Source organism: Microcaecilia unicolor, chromosome 3, assembly GCF_901765095.1.
Source record: "Microcaecilia unicolor chromosome 3, aMicUni1.1, whole genome shotgun sequence".
NCBI classification, from domain to species: Eukaryota; Metazoa; Chordata; class Amphibia; order Gymnophiona; family Siphonopidae; genus Microcaecilia; species Microcaecilia unicolor.
The window spans coordinates 303,685,708-303,706,820 of NC_044033.1; the positions used below are offsets into that span (position 1 = coordinate 303,685,708).

The following is a 21,113-nucleotide window of genomic DNA, read 5'->3' on the forward strand; positions in this document are numbered from 1 at the left end:
ATCGAAGCATGCAACATATTTAGTAGCTGTGCCATACTTGCCTAGTAGGACTGTACTTTAGGACAGTTCTACCAAATGTGAGGAAAAGTGCCTCTCTGATCACACCCACTCCAGCACATCCCTAACCCAGACCCACATATGGTTTGGATATGCTCAGAAGTTAAATACCATTTGAAATAGGATCTTATATCCATGTTTCATCAAATCATTCGTTATTGAAACCTTAAGAAGATTCCTGTACATTTCTTCCCACTGGCTTTACCGCTGCCACCCCCCCTCATTTAAAAAAAAATCAAGATCCCCACATACTTTTTAAAACAGCAGGACTTTGCCTGCAGCAAATACGAGCACCCAGCAACGGATACACACTGCTCCCACCAGCCCTACAGCCTTCCCTCTGGCGTGTTCCCACCTATGCATAGAGGTCAACCACTGAGATGGAGGAATAAAATCCACTATGAGCGAAACAGGTAAAGAGGAGAAGTAGTATGATCAGCAGAACTCTTCCAGTGATATCAAGGAGATGGAATATGTCATATACACTTTATTCCATAAATTGAATGGTGTTAAAAATGATGACTCGACACAGCACTGTGTTTCAGCTAAAGTGCCTGCCACAGGATTCTACAAAGTGAAAGCGATACACATGATCATATAGGCACATAACATAAGAGAAGGAATAAGATATAAATACATTATTAATGTGAATAAGAATAGAAAGTATGAATATAGTAACTTTGGGGAACAAAGTGTTATGTATAAATGTAAAAAATCTTCATGTAAAGAGACTATATAGTCATTATGATAAACATATATACATGATTAACATAGTTTACATTACAAGGTTGCCTTTCCTTTCTTTGTACATCTTATATATTTCTCCATATCCACACCATTAGTTACATGTGAAATTAGTCACCTCATAGAACAGTGTGTGTGTGTGCTTATCCTTCTCTGATATAAATTGACATTTATAGACTTCATCCATTTTTAGCATTCTTATGAAACATCATTTTCTACATTTGGGCTCTATTATATATACAGGTTCTCTTTTAGAAGAACTATATATTTTTTTAGGTTTTATATACTGATCATATCGCCTTATTAAATACCACTCATGTAACCTTTTTAATGTAAACTACATTAATCATGTATATATGTTTATTATAATGACTATAAAGAGGCGTATTTTCAAAGCACTTAGACTTACAAATTTTCATAGCAACCTATGGAACTTTGTAAGTCAAAGTGCTTTGAACATAAGCACATAGTCTTTGTATATAAACATTGAAATAAAGTGTATATGACATCTGTCTCCCTGGTATCATTGGAAGAGTTCAGTTGATCACGCTGCTTCTCCTCTTGACCCTTGTATGCGTAAACAGGAAATTGCATCACAGGGAAGACTGTGCAGCTGGCACAAGCAGTGTGTGTCAGTCGCTGGCTGCATGTGCTCGCTGCCAGCGAAGAACTGCTATTTTGAAAGGTACGCAGGAGGCCGGCCTCAGTTTTTACAAAAAGGAAACGATTCAAATCAAATTTGCCAAAAATAAATTAGCAAATCAATTTGAATCGAGAATCTGACATCACTAGCACCAGGCCCTCCTTGGAGGCTGGGCCTGGGGAATCTTGCCCCCCCCCCCCCCCCCCCCCCCCCAATTTTGCAGCCCTGCCTCATATATCCCCACTCTCCTGATCTCTGTGTGCTAAAGGTTCTATCACCATAGTAAAAAATCAGGGGGGACAAAGGGCAGCTTTGTCTAGTACCCCGTTTAAGGGAAAAAGTTAGTATAACCCCCATTAATATTCAGGCAAGCTAAATGAAGCTGATATTTTGAGAACACCAAAAGGGATCAGTCATTAATATGAAAAAGCATTTAATTAGTAGATAATCATGTGTGCCATCACTAGCAAGAATATTGGTCAGAACAAAATGCCTACATATAAGTGCAAAGTTGAATTCAAAAGCAGTTGGTGAAGAATAGGTAAACAAAATTTATCAAGCGTTAAAGCAAACAAAAAGTAAATACCAGTGTAGCAGAATGTAAAGATAAAAACATCAGAAAGGCATTCTTATAACTCAGAACATTTTGGGCTAGGCCTAGCAGGTTGATACTTCTTAAACCTGTTTGCTGCTGTTGCCTGCCATAACTGCCTTCTCTGCTAGTAAACGTTAAGCAGCCACTCTTTAATAGACCTTTTCAATAAAATGATTGTACAAATCTAAGTATTGCCCTCTACTGTAGTTTTCTGTATTGTCAGACTTTATAATTTAATACCAGGGATGTGCACAGGCAGGAAAAATTTGGCTAGATTTTGTTTGATCATGGATTTTTTTTTCAGATTTTCAGGTGTGTGTTTGGTTAGTTTCACACTGTTGTTTTAACAGGGAATTTGTAGTGCACATTAAGTTGATTAGTTTCAAGTTACATTTACCTTGCACTAGATTTTTATAAGGTGCATTAACAAACTGAATGTACACTAAGGAATGCACATCCCCAGTAAATGTGTTGGTTATCAATCTGCTAGCTGTAGAGAGAGTATTGGTACCTTAATGTTGAAGCCTAGCAGGTAGTACTTTGCCTGGTTAATGGCCGTTATCTTTAGAACATCTCTGTCACTTCCTAAAATCAATTGGATATTTTATTTATTTATTTATTTTTGTTACATTTGTACCCCGCGCTTTCCCACTCAAGGCAGGCTCAATGCGGCTTACATGGGGCAATGGAGGGTTAAGTGACTTATAGTTTGGCCATTCATTAAGTTGCCTAACATAAATTTATCATCTAGCACCACATTAAAACAAAGAAAAAATAACTTGCACGATTCACATTGGGTCCTGAATACTTTTAAGTATCAACCTATTACATTAGTTTGTTTCTGTAACTGTCTCTAAGTGGTGTACAGACTACAAGCAACAACAAGGAAGTGAGGTCCATTGTCCAGTAGTACAGATTACAAGCATTCAAGACCATACATCATAAAGCAGGGGCGTAGCCACGGATGGGCCTGGGCCCACCCACTTTGGGCTCGGGCCCACCCAGCGACGGTGCAACTCAGCCAACGAAAAAGCGCGAGTACAGCTTTCCCTCCCAGCCACCCGCGTCGCAGGTTTTGTTCCCTCCCAGCCGGCTTGCGCCCTCCCCTGTCATTGGTCATCCCAGTCAGTGGTGTTCGCTTCGCTGAGCCGCGCAGCACCAGGACCGTCTGCACGCTGCTATGACTGCTTCCTCTGCGCTGGCCCCGCCTCTTCAAAAAGAAGAGTATCGGAAAAGGTGAGGCCGGCTGGAAGAAAGCAGTTGTGTAGCGGCAGCGTGCAGCGGCTCCGTTGCAGATGTCTGGTGGGGATGGAAGGGAAGGTAGGGCCTGCGGCGCGCCGGCGGGTGCTTGGAGGTGGGAGAGAACAATGATGATGGCGAAAAGGTGCAGCTGCAGCATGTCAGCGGGTGGCTGGGGGGAGAGAGGAAAAAGGTGCAGCATGCTGGCAGGTGGCTTGAGAGGTCAAGGAGAGAGGGAGAGACAGGAGCACTGTTGGGGTGAGAGAGTGAGACAGGGTAGTGCTAGGTGGGGTGGAGGAATGGAGAGATGCTGCAAGGGGAAAGAGAGGGTGAATTGTTGGATATGGGTGGGGTGGGATGGGGAGAGGGAGGGAAAGGCTGCAGAGTGGTAAAGGACCAGAGAGAGAGAAAAAGTGTTGGACATGGAAGTGCAAGGAAAGGAGGGAGAGGTGAGAGGGGAAATGTTGAACATGGCATTGAGGTGAGGGGAAGGAAGGATGGAGAGATGCTGTGGGGGGGGGGGGGGCAGGAGAGATGTTGGACCAGGGGCTGAAGGCAGGGAGAGGGAGAAAAGTTGGACATGAAGGTAGAGGAGAGAAAAGGAGAGATGCACAAGCGGGGGAGGGTAGAAAGAAGGAAGATGGATCCAGGGACAGAAGATGGACAATGGATGGTAGGGAAGAGAAAGGGGAAAATGCTGAACAATGGGGGAGGGGAGAGATATGGGACAGGAAGATGCTGGTGGTGGGAGGTAAAAGGGATAGGGAGATATCAGGCTAGAGGGTGAGGATGGGAGAAAGAGGGAACAGATGCTGGGCTGGAAGGGTGGAGGGAGGGAGACACTGGGAATTATGGAAAGCATGGGGAACAGGCCCAAGGAGTGGAGATGGCAAGGAAATAAATGAGAGAACAGTGATTACAGGGATAGAAATATGGTAATGGTGCATAGATTGAAGATGGAAAGGGATGATAGGCTGGGAAGGAGAGAGATGAGGAATGGGAGAGCTAGTGAGTGAAAGGAAATGGAAATGTGATAGATATCTGAAAAGTAAAAAGAAGGAACAGATTTAGAAAGAGGACGAAATTTGAGTGTACAGAGGCAGAAAAGAAAGAAAGGAAAGAGCTAAAATGGAAAGATCAATATTTCAAAGGCAGGTGTAGTGAGGAAATGAAATGGCAGGAGAAAAAAGAAAAATGGACAGCCGCTTGAAGAATTAGCAGAAGACAGGAAAGCGGGAAAAAGAAATTGGAACCAACATGATGGAAAAATAAATGTCCAGACAATAAAGGTAGAAAAATCATTTTATTTTGAATGTTTTAAATGGAATGTTAGCTTTGGAAAATGTGCATAGTGGATGTCTTTTTATTGTGTTTAGAAAAGGAAATGCGCTTTTGGGGGGTTTTTTCTCCAGTGTTGCAGTGCATGCTGAGGGTTCCCAGTTCAATTTTGTCTACATATTTTTATTTCTAATTTGTGATCTCTTGTTCTGTAATTTGTGAGGGTCTGTCAGTGTGACTGTAATAGCAGATGAAGAGATTGGAGAGGAGAGGGAATTGGGGGAGGGGCTTCTTTATTCTGCCCTGCTCACCAGCATGGTTAACAGCAGCCCTGAACCTTGCTGTGGCTAGTGAGGATCCTCAAGCCTTGCCAGCTGGGGATCTCTTCCGGGGCTGGCTGGAGCTGCCTTCCACCAAGCTTGGCAGATGGAGGCAGCATCCTGGAGCCACTGACAACTAAGCATGTATGGGGTGCTGGCATCAGTGGCTGAGGAGTTGCTACTGCCTGCTGGGCTTGGCGGGGAGGAGTTCTGCCATCTCTGGTGGAGGTCCCCAGCTGACTGAGATTGGGGATCCTCACCAGCTAAAGTATTTATATTCTGAGTTGGGAAGTGCTGGGGGAGAGAGAAAATTTTGTGCCCACCCAAAATTAGTTGTCTGGCTACGCCACTGTCATAGAGTTAAACCTAAAAAAAAAGTCATCTGCCTGCTATTTTGAAGTGGACAGTGCATGTAGGAGAGTTACCAGATATTGCTTTCTGACACTTATTTTCATGTTTGCATCATTTCAATCCTCAGATCTTACCCGGAGTCAGAGTCATTATTGTTGACCCAGAGACCAAAGGACCTCTGGGGGACTCACACCTTGGAGAGGTATGTGCAGAATTTAACAGTTTTATCTTTTTTCTTCTGTCATGACAGAAAGAAAAACAATGCTGAAATGTAAACTGGTTTTAGAAAAGAGAATTTAAGTGGGAGGCAAGATGATTTGCATCTGACCACGGTCTGATTTTTTTTTCCTCCATGCTCTTCTTGTTTGGCTCCCCTCTGATGCTTAGAGGCTGATAGAGACATGAGCTCAGTTTTGCTTTGCGGCACAACTGCTTTAAACACAAAATATTAATGAGCTGTCAGTGAATTCACTGGGTACCAGTTTTCTCCACTGCAGCCAAGATACACAAAATTGTGCCATTTTTCTGTCTGAACTGATTGTCAGGTGATGTTTGTGGTTTTGAAGGATTAGTTTAGGCTCATTACATATAATTTTGGACTTCTTATTCCCATTAGGTGGCATGATTGTGAAGAATGTGTCTAAACCACCATTCTGTTCTAAGCAGTGGTGTGCTGGTAAATGTTTAACAACAGGCTCTCTCCTCGGTCCACCTCTGCGCCCCCCCCCCCCCAAATTGCAGAGCTGGCTATAGCCGGGGAGGGGGGGGATGCATTACTCTCTCCAGGAAAAAAAAATGCTCCCAGATTCCAATCTAGTTCATGTTTAATGTGGGATAAAATGCCATAAATTAGTAAATAAATATAAACTTTTAACATTGAGAACCTGATTCTCATAACATGATGTCTGTTTTAGAAGCCTTTTACCAGGAAAAAAAATCTCTGCAGGATACCCAAAATGACACAAACCAAATTAGCATACAGACCAGGAATTAGGAGAACAGACAATCTTGCCAATTCTGAAAAAAACAATGTGTTATCAAAAACTCAGAACCTAACAAAAAGATCCCTATTCAGACACTTGGCCTTGTAGTCATACATGCAGAACAGAGATAGCCCCTATTCAAATTCTTCAAAACTTAACCTGAAATCCTAAGAAGTTAGACTCTGCATGCAGCACAATACCAGAAAAATAGAAACACATTGCTATACGATGCAAAATATGATCAGATGTAAATTCTCAAAGTGGACATATTCCAAACACTAAAATGAAAATAAAATGATTTTTTTCTACCTTTATTGTCTGGTGACTTTGTTTTTCTGATCATACTAGCCCAGTATCTGATTCTGCTGCTCTCTATCTGTTCCCTTGACTCGGTTTTCAGGGCTTCCTTTCCATTTATTTCTTTTCTTTCCTCCTTTCTTCTTCATTTCTTGCCCTCCATAAGTAAAAGCTGGGTCCTCAGCAGACTTGACTGTCCAGTGGATCCAGCTTCTACCTATTTTCTCCATCCATGAGCAGTTTTTCTCCTCTTCCTTTTCTCTCATTTCATCTCCTTCCTCTCTCTTCCCTCCATGTCCAGCATTTTTTTCTCTCTCCCTTCCCTCTCCTTCATCCATGTCCAGCATTTCTCTTCTCTCCCCTCCATTCATGTTCATCTCACTTCCTCTCTCTTCTCTCCCCTCCATCCATGTCCAGCATTTCTTCTCTCTCCCTTCCCCTCCATCCAAGTGCATCTCCTTCCTGTCTTCCCTCCCCTCCATCCCATGTCCAGAATTTCTCCTGCCATCCCCTCCATCCATGTCCTGAAACTCTCCTCTCTCCCCTCCCCTCCATCCACCCATGTCCAGCAACCCTTCTCTCTCCCCTGCCCTCCCCTCCATCCACCCATGTCCAGCAACCCCCCTTTTTCCCTTCCCCTCCATCCACCCATGTCCAGCAACCCCCCCTTTCTCCCCTGCCCTCCCCTCCATCCACCCATGTCCAACAACCCTCTTCTCTCCCCTGCCGTCCCCTCCATCTACCCATGTCCAGCAACCCTCCTCTCTCCCCTGCCCTCCCCTCCATCTTTCCATCCATATCCAGCAATTCTCCTCACTCCCTGGGCCCTGCCCTCCCATCCATGTCCATCGATGGCTTTGATGCTCCTCTCTCCCCTGCCCTCCCGCTCCCATGTCCACCTGCCTGCCCTCTTCTCCCCCCAACATCCCTCTTTTTGCTCCTGCCACCCTGCGTGGTTTAAATCTTTGATTTACCTCTGTCGCAGCGGCCGCATCAGTGAAAGCCCTGCCTGTCTCTAGCCTTCCCTTCGTTTCCTGTCAGTGTCCCGCCTTCACGGAAAGAGGAAATGTCAGAAGAAGGCGGGACACTGACGGGAGAGAAAGGAAGACTAGAGACGGGCAGGGCTTTCACTGTGGCTGCTGTGACGGAGGTAAATCAAAGATTTAAACCCCCCCCAGGGCGGCGGAAGGTGAGTTAAGCAGCATGGCTTGTGGCGCCCTCCTGCCATGCTTACCTCGCTTACCGCTGGGTTGTGCCACCCCTGGGAGCCGGCTCGCCTGCCAGAACAACCAGCTCGCAAGAGTTTTAAAAATTTAACAACCGGCTCTTGCGAGCCGGCTCCAGTACACCACTGGTTCTAAGAAACCTGAAAATGAAAAACATTCTTAGGTTCTGTGCATGCGATCCCCTCTAGGTTTTGAGAGTGAATAGTAGCTGGCTTACTTTTTATTTATTTCCTTTACCTAGATTTGGGTCAACAGCCCCCATACTGCCAGTGGATATTATACCATCTATGATAATGAGAGTCTCCAGGCGGATCATTTCAACACAAAGCTCAGCTTTGGCGACACTGAGACACTTTGGGCCAGAACTGGATACCTCGGATTTGTTCGTCGGACACAGCTTACAGATGCCAGCGGAGGTATGATAAAGGCAGAGGTGTGACAAACAGCTACCTTCTGTTAGTAATAATTCATAATACCATATTGGCAGCAAGATGATCCAAAGTACCAACAAATTACTCTTGAAACCATTGTTGCCAAGAACACAGATCCAAATCAGAGAGGGATAGAAAAAGAAAGTCAGAGAAATGCCTCTTTTTTTTTTTTTTTTTTTGCAAGCAGTGAACAGTATTGAATAACCTCACCTGGCATGTCACTTTCCACAGATCGCCATGATGCACTTTATGTTGTCGGGGCTCTAGATGAAACACTGGAGTTAAGGGGGCTGCGCTACCATCCAACAGATATTGAGACATCAGTATCTCGCACACACAGAAGCATAGCAGAATGGTAAGAACTCTGGACTGACATAGCAGTGGATAGCTAAGAGGATGGGCACAGGGATGATATTTCATACTTGACTCACACCTTTCTTATTGGTAGCTGAAAAGTTTAGGTACAATAGCTATTTCCCTATCCGTGGCGGGTTTGCAGTTTGTTCCTACCAAAGACCACGGACGGTGAAATTATTTGCCCAAGGTCACAAGAAGAATCAACAGATTTTAACCATGACTTTTCTGTTTTTAGCCTGCTGCTCTAACCACTAGGCTGAGGTACAAGAGTTCATATTTTGAAAACTACAAACAGGCCGGGTTTTCAGAATATGCCTAATGAATATGCATGGTGTAGATTGGCAAACAGTGGAGGTAGTATCCATGCATAGATACATAAGCATCGCCATGCTGGGACAGATTGAAGGTTCATCAAATCCAGTATCCTGTTTCCAACAGTAGCCAGTCCAGGTAACAAGTGCATAGCAGGATCCCAAAAGAGTAAAATAGATGTAAGAACCAGTGGCGTAGCCAGACTGCCAATTTTGGGTGGGCCTGAACCCAAAGTGGGTGGGCACAAAATTTTCTCTCTACCCCCCTCCCCCAGCAAAATTTAGTCACACTTTTCAGTGAGCTTTCAGAGGCCAAAACCTCCTGCCTCAGGTCAATATAATGCTGTTACGATATCCTCTCCTGACCTAAGGAAGGAAGTATTGGTCTCTGAAACTTTATTAACACAGGTACCATATTACTTTATCCTAAATTAAAAATAAAATTATTTTCTTTACCTTTGTTGTATGGCCATTTACTTTTTCTCATTGTGTTGCTCCCAGTCTCTAGATTCTGCTTTCCTTCGTCTTTCTCTTGCCAGGGTTTTCCTGTCCGTTCATCACCTATGGCTTTTCATCTTTTCCTCACCATTGTACTCCACATGCCCCTTCCTCTTATTCTCCAGTCTTTCCCTACTCTGTCCTCTCCCTCTTTCCATCCAGCAGCTCCCCTCTTTCTCTCCCCATCCTTCCAGTGTCTCCCCTCTTTCTTTTGTATCCAGCGTCTCCTTTTTCTCCCTACCCTTCCATCCAGTGTCTTCCCTCTTTCTCTCCTTATCCTTCCACTCATCTACCCTCTCTCCTGATCCTTCCATCTAGTGTCTCTATCTCCCCTCTCCTTCTATCCAGTGTCTATCTCTCTACCCTTTTCTGTTCAGTCTCCTCCCTCTCTCCACATCCTTCTAGTTTCTCCCCTTTCTCTCTGCATCCTATCATCCATCTCCCCTCTTTCTCTCCCTATCCTCCCATGTCCAGCAGCTCTCTTCCCTCTAGTCCTTTCTTCCTCTTCCTTCCTTGTCCAGCAGCTCTCCAGCCCCTTCCTCCTCTCCCTCCCATGTCCAGTAGCTCTCTCCCATCCAATCCCCTCCTCCTCTCCATCCCATGTCCAGCAGCTCTCTCCCTTCCCTCCAGTCCCTTCTTCCTCTCCCTCCCATGTCCCAGACGCTCTCTCCCTTCCCTCCAGTCCCTTCTTCCTCTCCCTCCCATGTCCCAGACGCTCTCTCCCTTCCCTCCAGTCCCTTCTTCCTCTCCCTCCCATGTCCCAGCAGCTCTCTCCCTTCCCTCCAGTCCCTTCTTCCTCTCCCTCCCATGTCCCAGCAGCTCTCCCTTCCCATCAGTCCCTTCTCCCTTCCCTCCAGTCCCTTCTTCCTCTCCCTCCCATGTCCCAGCAGCTCTCCCTTCCCATCAGTCCCTTCTCCCTTCCCTCGTCCCTTCTTCCTCTCCCTCCCATGTCCAGTAGCTCTCTCCCATCCAATCCCCTCCTCCTCTCCCTCCCATGTCCAGTAGCTCTCTCCCATCCAATCCCCTCCTCCTCTCCATCCCATGTCCTAGTAGCTCTCTCCCATCCAATCCCCTCCTCCTCTCCATCCCATGTCCAGCAGCTCTCACCCTTCCTCTTCTCCCTCCCATGTCCCAGCAGCTCAGCCATTTTCCCTCCAGCCCGCCCATCCACAACCTTCCCACTGCCCTTTTGTTCCGCGGAGGCAGCGTTCAGCGTTTCCTTCCCGCCCTGTCTTTCCCCCAAGCTCCGCTGCATCGTCCTTGCAAGTGGAATCCTTCTTCTTTTCGGCCGTCACGCTGCGCTGCCGTTCACACAGGCAGCTTCGCTCCTCCCCCGCCGCGTCCATTCTGGCCCTCTCTGATGCACTTCCTGTTAGGGCCGGATGAACGCGGTGGGGGAGGAGCGGAGCTGCCTGTGTGAACGGCAGCGCAGCGTGACGGCCGAAAAGAAGAAGGATTCCACTTGCAGGGACGATGCAGCGGAGCTTGGGGGAAAGACAGGGCGGGAAGGGAACGCTGCCTCCGCGGGACAAAAGGGCAGCGACAGCGTGCGAAGGATGGGCGGGCCTGGAGGGAAAATGGGTGGGCCTGGGCCCGTCCAGGCCCACCCGTGGCTACACCCCTGGTAAGAACATAAGAGTCACTGTACTGAGTCAGACCAAGGGTCCACCTAGCCCAGTATCCTGTTTCCAACAGTGGCCAGTCCAGATTACAGGTATCTGGCAGATTTTCAAAATATAGCAAGATTCCATTTTATTTAATCTCAGTAGTGGCTTTCCGCAGGTCTGCCTCCAGGAATTTTGTCCAACCCTTTTTTTTAAACCCAACTACATTAACTTCTTTTACCACTTGCTCCAGCAATGAGTTCCAGAGCTTAACTAAACATTCAGTGAAAAACTGATTTCTCTTATTTATTTTAAATGTGCTACTGTGTAACTTCATGCAGTGTCCCCTATTCTTTGTACTTTTTGATGGAATAAGCAATTCGTGTTTACCCGTTCCACTCCATTCAGGCTTTTATAGATCTCTATCATTTCTCCCCTCAGTTGTCTCTTCTTCAAGCTGAAGAGCCCTAACCTTTTTAGCCTTTTCATTTATTTATTTATTTCAGGCTTTTGATATACCGCAGATTGATCCCAAGCGGGCGACTAAGCAGTTCACAACAAAAATCTAAAAACTGGTTCCTGTGCTGAAAGTGGGAGATGGGGGGAGGATAGGGCATGGTGGTGAGAAAGGGAGGATAAAAAGAGAATGCTAAGAAGAAACAGAAGGGAATGAGGCTGAGAAAAGACGAGTCGAGGAGAGTTTTGAAGGACTGTAGAGGCATAGTTTTTCTGATGGATAAGGGTAGGGCATTCTAAAGTTTAGGGCCTAAGTAGCTAAAAGCAGTTTCCTAGGAAAGTGAAAGATGGAGGGTGGAAGGGGATGGAATACAGAGGAGATTAACTGAAGAGGAGCAAAGTAACCTTGATGGGGAATAAAGGATCAGCAATTTGTTTAAATAGGCAGGGGCATTGGAGAAGCGAACTTTGAAGATGAGCATGCATAGTTTAAAGTGGATACAAGAGGTGATAAGAAGCCAGTGTTTAAGATAGAGTAATGGCGTAACACGATCAAAGTGCTGTGCCATTTGAATCATCATGATGGCTGCGAATTAAATCAGTTGTAATAATTTTAAAGAATATAAAGAGAGTCCAGCATACAGAGAGTTGCAGTAATCGATGAGAGTGATGACTAGAGCAAGAATAAGAGAACGAATAGACTGAGGGGAAAGGAATAGACAAATGGACCTTATACAGTGAAGGGCTGAGATGCCTGATAGGCAGCAATTCAAGGCAGTGGGAGGTGAAAGAGGATCAGAAACACGAAAAAGGATTTGAATATCATCAGCGTAGCAGAAGGGTAAACAATGCTGCACCTGCACAACAGACCATGGTAGGCCAGGTGCCCTTAAATACAACTAAAGATCAGACAAAAGATGGCAAATCAATAGTGTCAAGTACTAAGCATCATGGAAATAGGAACAACAAACATACTCTGAAATGTCTATATGCAAATGCTAGGAGTCTAAGAAATAAGATGGGAGAGTTGGAATATATTGCACTAAATGAAAAATTGGATATAATAGGCATTACTAAGACCTGGTGGAAGGAGGATAACCAGTGAGACACTGTCATACCAGGGTACAAAGTATATCGTAGTGATAGGGTGGACCGGACTGGTGGAGGGGGTAGCATTTTATATTAACGAGAGCCTTGACTCAGATAGATTACAAATTCAGCAGGACACAAATCACAGCTTTGAATCATTTAGGGTTGAAATTCCATGTATAAAAGGGAAAAAGACGGTGATAGGAGTGTACTACCGTCCGCCTCGCCAGGATGAGCAGGTAGACGCAGAAATGATAAAATAAATCAGAGATGCAAACAACATGGGCAATGTGATAATAATGGGTGACTTCAATTATCCAAATATAGACCGGGAAAATGTAACATCGGGACACGCTAGAGAGGCACAATTCCTTGATGAAATCAAGGACAGCTTTATGGAGCAGCTGGTGCAGGAGCCGACGAGAGAAGGAAAAATTCTAGACTTGGTCCTTGGTGGAGCGCATGATCTGGTGAGGTACGATATGGTACTGTGTTACTGCTTGATAACAGTGATCATAATATCAGTTTTGATATCAACCTTGAAGTAACTATACACAGGAAGTCAAATACGTTAGCGTTTAACTTTAAAAAAGGAGACTATGATAAAATGAGAAGACCGGTTAAAAAAAAAACTTAGGGGTGCAACTGAGAGGGTAAAAACTGTACAAAAGGCATGGAGGCTGTTCAAAAATACCATCCTGGAGGCCCAAGCCAAACATATTCCGTGAATTAGAAAAGAAAGCTGGAAGTCCAAAAGACAGCCGGCATGGTTGAAAAGTGAGGTGAAGGAAGCTATTAGGGCTAAAAGAAACGCCTTCAGAAAATGGAAGAAGGAACCGTCTGAAAATAACAAGAAGCAGCATATAAGGAGTATCAAAGCAAATGCAAGGCGCAGATAAAGAAGGCCAAGAGGGATTACAAAAAAAAGATAGCATTAGAGGCAAGAAAAAACATAGCAAAAATTTTTTGGGGTATATTAAAAGCAGGAAGCCGGCAAAAGAATCGGTTGGACCGCTGGATGACCGAGGGGTAAAAGGGACGATCAAGGAAGATAAAGACGTAGCAGAGAGATTGAATGAATTCTTTGCTTTGGTCTTCACCGAGGAAGATTTGGGTGGGATACCGGTGTCGGAAATGGTATTTCAAGCGGACGAGTCGGAGAAACTTACTGACTTCACGGTAAACCTGGAGGACATAATGGGGCAGTTCAGCAAACTGAAGAGTAGCAAATCTGAACTGAATGGTATTCATTCTAGAATACTGATAGAACTGAAAAATGAGCTTGCGAAGCTACTGTTAGTGATATGCAATTTATCCTTAAAATCGAGCGTGGTACCGGCCAATGTAACGCCGATTTTTTAAAAAGGTTCCAGGGAAGATCCGGGAAATTATAGACCGGTGAGTCTGACGTCGGTGCCGGGGAAAATGGTAGAGGCTATTATCAAAAACAAAATTACAGAGCACATCCAAGGACATGGATTACTGAGACCAAGTCAGCATGGCTTTTGTGTGGGGAAATCTTGCCTGACCAATTTACTTCAATTCTATGAAGGAGTAAACAAACATGTGGACAAAGGGGAGCCGGTTGATATTGTGTATCTGGATTTTCAAAAGGCGTTTGACAAGGTGCCTCATGAAAGGCTACAGAGGAAATTGGAGGGTCATGGGATAGGAGGAAATGTCCTATTGTGGATTAAAAACTGGTTGAAGGATAGGAAATAGAGAGTGGGGTTAAATGGGCAGTATTCACAATGGAGAAGGGTAGTTAGTGGGGTTCCTCAGGGGGTCTGTGCTAGGACCGCTGCTTTTTAATATATTTATAAATGATTTAGAGATGGGAGTAACTAGCGAGGTAATTAAATTTGTTGATGGCACAAAGTTATTCAAGGTCGTTAACTCGTGACAGGATTGTGAAAAATTACAGAAGGACCTTACGAGACAGGGAGACTGGGCGGCTAAATGGCAGATGACGTTTAATGTGAGCAAGTGCAAGGTGATGCATGTGGGAAAAAAAGAACCTGAATTATAGCTACGTCATGCAAGGTTCCACGTTAGGAGTTACGGACCAAGAAAGGGATCTGGGTGTCATCATCGATAATACACTGAAACCTTCTGCTCAGTGTGCTGCTGTGGCTAGGAAAGCGAATAGAATGTTGGATATTATTAGGAAAGGTATGGGAAACAGGTGTGAAGATGTTATAATGCCGTTGTATCGCTCCATGGTGCGACCGCACCTTGAGTATTGTGTTCAATTCTGGTTGCCGCACCTCAAGAAAGATATAGTAGATTTGGAAAAGGTGCAGTGAAGGGTGACTAAAATGATAGCAGGGATGGGATGACTTCCCTATGAAGAAAGACAAAGGAGGCTAGGGCTTTTCAGCTTAGAGAAGAGACGGCTGAGGGGAGACATGATAGAGGTATATAAAATATTGAGTGGAGTGGAACAGGTGGATGTGAAGCATCTGTTCACGCTTTCCAAAAATACTAGGACTAGGGGGCATGCGATGAAACTACAGTGTAGTAAATTTAAAACAAATCGGAGAAAATTTTTCTTCACCCAACGCATAATTAAACTCTGGAATTCGTTGCCGGAGAATGTGGTGAAGGCGGTTAGCTTGGCAGAGTTTAAAAAGGGGTTAAAGGACAAGTCCATAAACCGCTACTAAATGGACTTGGGAAAAATCCACTATTCCAGGAATAACGTGTATAGAATGTTTGTACGTTTGGGAAGCTTGCCAGGTGCCCTTGGCCTGGATTGGCTGCTGTCGTGGACAGGATGCTGGGCTTGATGGACCCTTGGTCTTTTCCCAGTGTGGCATTACTTGTACTTATGGATGATTGTCAGTAGAGGTGCCAAAAAGATATTAGAGTAGGGGAGAGAATGGAACCTTGGGGAATTGTTCCATCACATTAATCATTTTTTGTCACCCCCTTTTTTTATATTTTCCTTTCTACCACATCTTCTTTGAGATGTAATGACCAGAACTGCACACAATACTCAAGATACAGTCTCTCCATGGAGCAATACAGTGGCATTATGGTATTCTCTGGTTTTATTTGCTATTCCTTTCTCAGTAATTTTTAACATTATTTGCTCTTTTGGTCACTGCCACACTGTGAGCAGAAGATTTCAACATATTGTCCACAATGACCCCTAAATCCTTTTCCTCGGTGGTGATTCCTCGTGTGGAACCTAGCATCATGTAGCTATAATCTGGGTTTCCCAATGTGGATCTCTTTTCACTTGCGAGTCGTGTCATCCTCAACTCCTTTGGATTTTGTAATAATCTATGTTCTGATCTACTTAGAGGTACTCTCCTGTTTCTTTTTTCTCACTTTTCACTTGTCCACATTAAATTTCATGTCCACTATTCACTATCCTCCTTTAAGAGAGCTGGCATTTAACCGTACACTGTTTTCTACTTTTTACCAAGTTCCCAGTCCACAATAGAACATTGCCTCCTATCCAATGACTTCTTAATTTTTTCAAGAGTCTCTCATGAGGAACTTTGTCAAAAGATTTTTGAAAATCTAGAACCAGTACATCAACCAGCTGCTCATCACAGCAATAAGCATTGGATTTTCCCTAGTCCATAATCCATTTTAATAATGGTTTTGTCCAAACCATTTTAATTTTTTTTAGAAAATGTAATTCCTTGTTGGGTTGGTTTGGTTTTTTTTTTTTTTTTTAATTTATATAGAGGGAGTATAACACTATATCATTTAACAGATAAACTAAGGTCAAGTAGAGCAGAACATAAAAACTACCAACATAATAAGTAACCTTCTAAATGCTATTTGACCCCCCCTTTAAACCAAACTCCCTTCAAATAATTCCCAAACCCCTCCCTCAGTGTGTCAATTGACACCACTCTTCAGCATCTTGCCAGTAGCCTTGTTTTCTGATATTGATTAACCATTCCATTGTACTAATAAAATCTAGGCAATTTCTCTACCTCTGGAGGGTCAGAGCATCAATTTGTTTCCAGCTGCTAGCAATGGCACTTCATGCTGCCACCAATCCCTATTTGACCAGTCTTTTTTTTAGCTCTTATTGAATTTTTGGAGTAATAACCCCGACAGACAGACCTTAGGCACTATCTGCAAAGATACCCCAGCCAATTTACAGATCTCTGTTCCCACCAGATGTGCCAAAATGTCCATTCTTGCCCATACTGTCTCCAACACATTCCCAAGGTATTTGGGAACATCATTTTTTTAGTTTTGAGGGTATTAGATACCATTTATAAAGGATTTTATAGGCACTTTTTTATTGCAGAGCTAATAGACCATTTACCAGCTGTGAGAAATATCCCCTTCTACCCTCCCAGAGATATCTCATACCCCAATCTTTTTCCCATACCTCATGAATTAGAACTTTCTAGTATCTTTATCTCTCAGATATGTACTATATAAAACTATTTGGTTGCTCCCATCATCTGATGTAGAAAGTCCCATAAGCTTTTCAATTGCTCTATCCTTTTCCTCCCCTCAAAATTCTTAATACCAACATCCTTCTTTCTCATAAAGTCTTGTACTTGCAGGACTGTTAAAAATATATATGTATATGCCAAATCTAACCCATAATCCAAACCTTTTTTAAACCCTGCTACGCTAACTGCATTTACCATATTCTCTGTCAACGCATTCCGAAGCTTAATTACATATTGAGTGAAGAAATATTTTCTCCGTTTTGTTTTAAATGTACTTCTTAGTAGCTTCATTTTGTGCTCTGTAGTCCATTTCCTTATGGAAAAAAGTGAGCAAGCAAGTCACATCTTCCCATTCCACTCCACATGACTTAATATGTCCCCTCAGCTGTCTGTTCAAGCTGAAGAGCCCTAGCCTCTTTAGCTTTTTCTCGTAGAGAAGTCATCCCATCCCCTTAATCATTTTGGTTACCTTTCTCTGCAACTTTTCTAATGCTGCTATACTAATCTTTTTTTTTAGATGAAGTGACCACAATATTCAAGGTGCAGCTGCACCATGAAGCAACAGAGGCATTATCATAATCTCTGTTTTTGTTCTTCATTCCTTTCCTATAATTCCTAACATTCTGTTTGCTTTCTTAACCACTGCTGCACACTAAGAGGAGGATTTCAATGTATCATCAACAATGACACCTAGCTCCTTTTTCTGGATGGTGACTCCTAATGTAGAACCTTGCAATCATGTCGCTGTAGTTTGAGTTCCTCTTCCTTATGTGTATCACTTTGCAGTTGCTGACATCAAATGTCATCTTCCATTTGAATGTCCAGTCTCCTAGTCTTGTAAGATCCTCTTGCAATTTCTCACAATCCTCTTGTGATTTAACAATATTTGTCTTTTTTTTCTTTTATTTATTTATTTATTTATGTTTATTGTACTTCTTATTGAACTGTGGTTAGTGCAGGTTGTAAATAAATAAAACTTTGTGTTGTCAGCAAATTTGATCATTTCACTTATTATTCCTGTTTCCAGGTCCCAACACACTATTTACCCTTCTCCATTGAGAGTATTGACAATTTAACTCTACTCTGTTTTCTGTCTTTTAATCATGTCTTAAGCCACCCAGTCAGGTGGATGATTGTATAATCCTATCATTTTCCCCTTGACACATGGAATTTCTATCCATAAGGATTCCAAGGTTTATTTTGTTTTCTGAAGAACTTTTATTTTATTTGATTCAAGGCCCTCTTTAACATATAGTAATACTGCACCACCAATTTGATCCACCTTATCACAGTGATGTAAGGTATGACAGGGTCGTATTGGTTATACTTTTTCCACCAGGTTTCAGAGATGCCTGTTATATCTACCTTTTCATTTAGTGCTATACATTTTAACTCTCCCATCTTATTTTTTAGGCTTCTAGCATTTGTATACAGACACTTCAAATAATGTTTTTTTGTTTCTATTAACAACTTGCTCAGCAGTTGGCAGTGATAATTTGCCACCTTTCAAGTCAGTCTACTCTATATTTTAAGGCACCTCGTAATCCTCTGATCTACTATTGCCTTTATTGCAAACTCACTATCAGGATGCCCTAAATTCCCTAGTCTGAGCCATGGGCTTTTGAGTGGCTACTGGCTTTTCCCTCACAAAGAGCTGTCCCATTCATATTCATTAAAGATATTCTGAAAACCTGACCTGTTCGCTGCATTCAAGGCCTGAACTCCTGCTTCTCTGCACTAGGCTTCTCCTATATTAGAAAGCCTGTCACCTCTAGATATGTGGCTCATATCTAAAACTATCATGTTCATGGACATTAAGGGGTAATTTTGTAAAGTAGGCTGTAACACTTCTGAACCAATTATATGTGTATGCTGTACATATGCTCATAAATGTCAAAAATCCTCCTAAGCACTATTCTGTGAATACATGCATATCTTACATAGTGCATATTTGACAGATAGGTGTATGCCTGGGTGGAATCTAGGCGAAAGATGAGTGCAGCTCCCACTTAACATGCATAATTTAACAAAATACTGTGCAAGGTTTTCCACAGATCATTGTGAATAATAAGAATAAATCATTTCTGCAAGAGTGGGCATGCCAAAATAAGGTCCCTGAGTTCACCAACCCCTTGTTTGATGATAATGAAACTGACCAGATAAGGACAGATAATGGTTTATTTGAAAATCAATAGAAAAGGGTAACAGAAAAGAAAATTCCTTAAAACTAGTACAAAATACTTAATGGCTAATGAAAATGGACTGGTTTGAAATGATTTCAACACACAATCCCTCTGGCAATCAACCAGCCAACTATACCTGGCTGTAAATGCAATCACAAAACTTAAACTGCGTGACTTGCAGATGTCAGAGATGTCTTTCTCCCCATGATGGTAACTGGAGACCAGGTAGAACAATGCCAGTGTAGGTGATGGCACCAGAGATGGATCTCAGAGGTGGAACTGTACAGTTATGACCTTTAAAGTCAAATTAGCACCATGGATAAGCATTGGCCAGAGTATTTGTTGACAGAATCTTGCCAATCATGTACTGGGGGTGTTGTGGGGTGTGAGGGAAGCTTGCACTGCCGTTTTGTTCAGTTTTGTTGTAATCCCATTCTGTTTGAATGAATGAAACCCTTAGTTTGTGATCTTAGCCTAGTATCTTATTTTTGTTGGTCTAAATAATTATTTTAGTTGCAATAGATAAATTGAAAAGCATTTTCAGCATGTTTATAAAATATTTCTAATATTTTAATATTTTCCATATCTGGATGCCAGCAGTTATTGTTCCATAGATTTTAAGATATAGAATATAGAGATTAATTTAAAAAAATGATCTGCTAAGAGTGCAGTTGGATGAAAGACAGTTTAGGCCAGTTATAGTAAGTATTTTTTCCTTTGACATAAGATAAGAATTTTCTGATGTTAATCTGGGTCTTGGTGGCCATATTTGGTTTTGTCAAAGAATCTACATGGGCTTCCAAGAAGAAATAACTAACAAAAGAGTGTTTGTTTTTTTCACTTTGCTGGTGGTTGCCAGTTGTTGATATGTAGCCTGCTTGCATTAATTTATTATATCTTTATATATTCCCCTCTGAGTGTATTTGGTTGACACCAAAATCTCAAATGCAGGTTGCTTTTGCCTCACTCACGGCAAGAAATTACTCTGGAATTTCTTTCATATCATCCAAGTCAGTTAGCTACAGAGTCTATTAAATATAGTCCTGAATGTTGACAAACTGTTTCAGAAATTATATCAAGATCTAACCCATTATATTTCTTCCCCTAACTCTCTAGTGCTGTGTTCACCTGGACCAATTTGCTTGTGGTGGTGGTGGAACTATGTGGCTCAGAGCAGGAAGCCCTGGACTTAGTCCCTCTGGTTACTAATGTGGTTCTGGAAGAACATTACTTGATTGTGGGAGTGGTGGTAGTGGTGGATCCAGGAATCATTCCCATCAACTCTCGAGGAGAGAAGCAACGCATGCATCTGCGGGACAGTTTCTTGGCTGATCAGCTGGACCCCATCTACGTGGCCTATAACATGTAATGGGCCAGGACATAACTTTAATGTCTTCTATAGCACCACCACCAAGTGGTCAACATCTAACCTCCCTTGTTCGCTTGGATTGCAGAAATGAAGCAGGTTGATTTTGATTCATTAATTAGGATTCTACCACCTTTGTTTCTGGCGTCAGATCCTGTAGGAGGAAAGGGGTGTACCTTTGTGGTCATCTCAGCAGTAGCTAAAATTGGCCAAGAGGATCAACATCACAACAGCAAGGGAGACAACTCTGGACCATGCATTAGCTTTATGCTCAGTACAGGACTAATGTGATGTGAGCAGCAAAAATCATCCAAGGGGTTGTTTTGTCTATTAGTGTTATTACACATGCTGTATGTATAACGGGGGGGGGGGGGGGGGGGGAGAGGAGTATTTTTAATCAACTTGTACTGATTTAGGATTCTACATTGGGATTTTGTTTAGTTGGTATGGGAAACTATCAAAAAGGGAGGGTGTCCTAAGTCCCCTGTGTATTTGTTCAGTATCTTGTGTGGCCGCTTCAGTCTTAACAATGCATTGCTCTGTTCACATAGGTTCACATTGCTTGTTAAATATGATGCCATTGCCAAACACAATAACCAATTCATCTTTTAGAACTACCAGTTTATTTAGCTGCGTCTACATTGAAAAGAAG

The 21,113-nt window shown here is 43.0% G+C and overlaps 1 protein-coding gene across 3 annotated transcripts in view; it reads left to right on the forward strand.

The window, feature by feature from the left end:
- The window catches only part of DIP2B (disco interacting protein 2 homolog B), a 596,277-nt gene extending 575,457 nt beyond the window's left edge, over positions 1–20,820 (forward strand). For 2 of the 3 annotated variants that reach the window (XM_030198260.1, XM_030198261.1), the window contains 4 exons: positions 5,355–5,429; positions 7,975–8,149; positions 8,396–8,519; positions 20,212–20,820. In XM_030198260.1, the coding sequence (XP_030054120.1) occupies positions 5,355–5,429; positions 7,975–8,149; positions 8,396–8,519; positions 20,212–20,464 (627 nt within the window). In that variant the 3' untranslated portion in view covers positions 20,465–20,820. Of the gene's footprint in view, positions 1–5,354; positions 5,430–7,974; positions 8,150–8,395; positions 8,520–20,211 lie in introns of those variants that run through there. The other variant, XM_030198262.1, reaches the window with a different exon arrangement.
- The last annotated feature ends 293 nt before the right edge of the window (positions 20,821–21,113 follow it).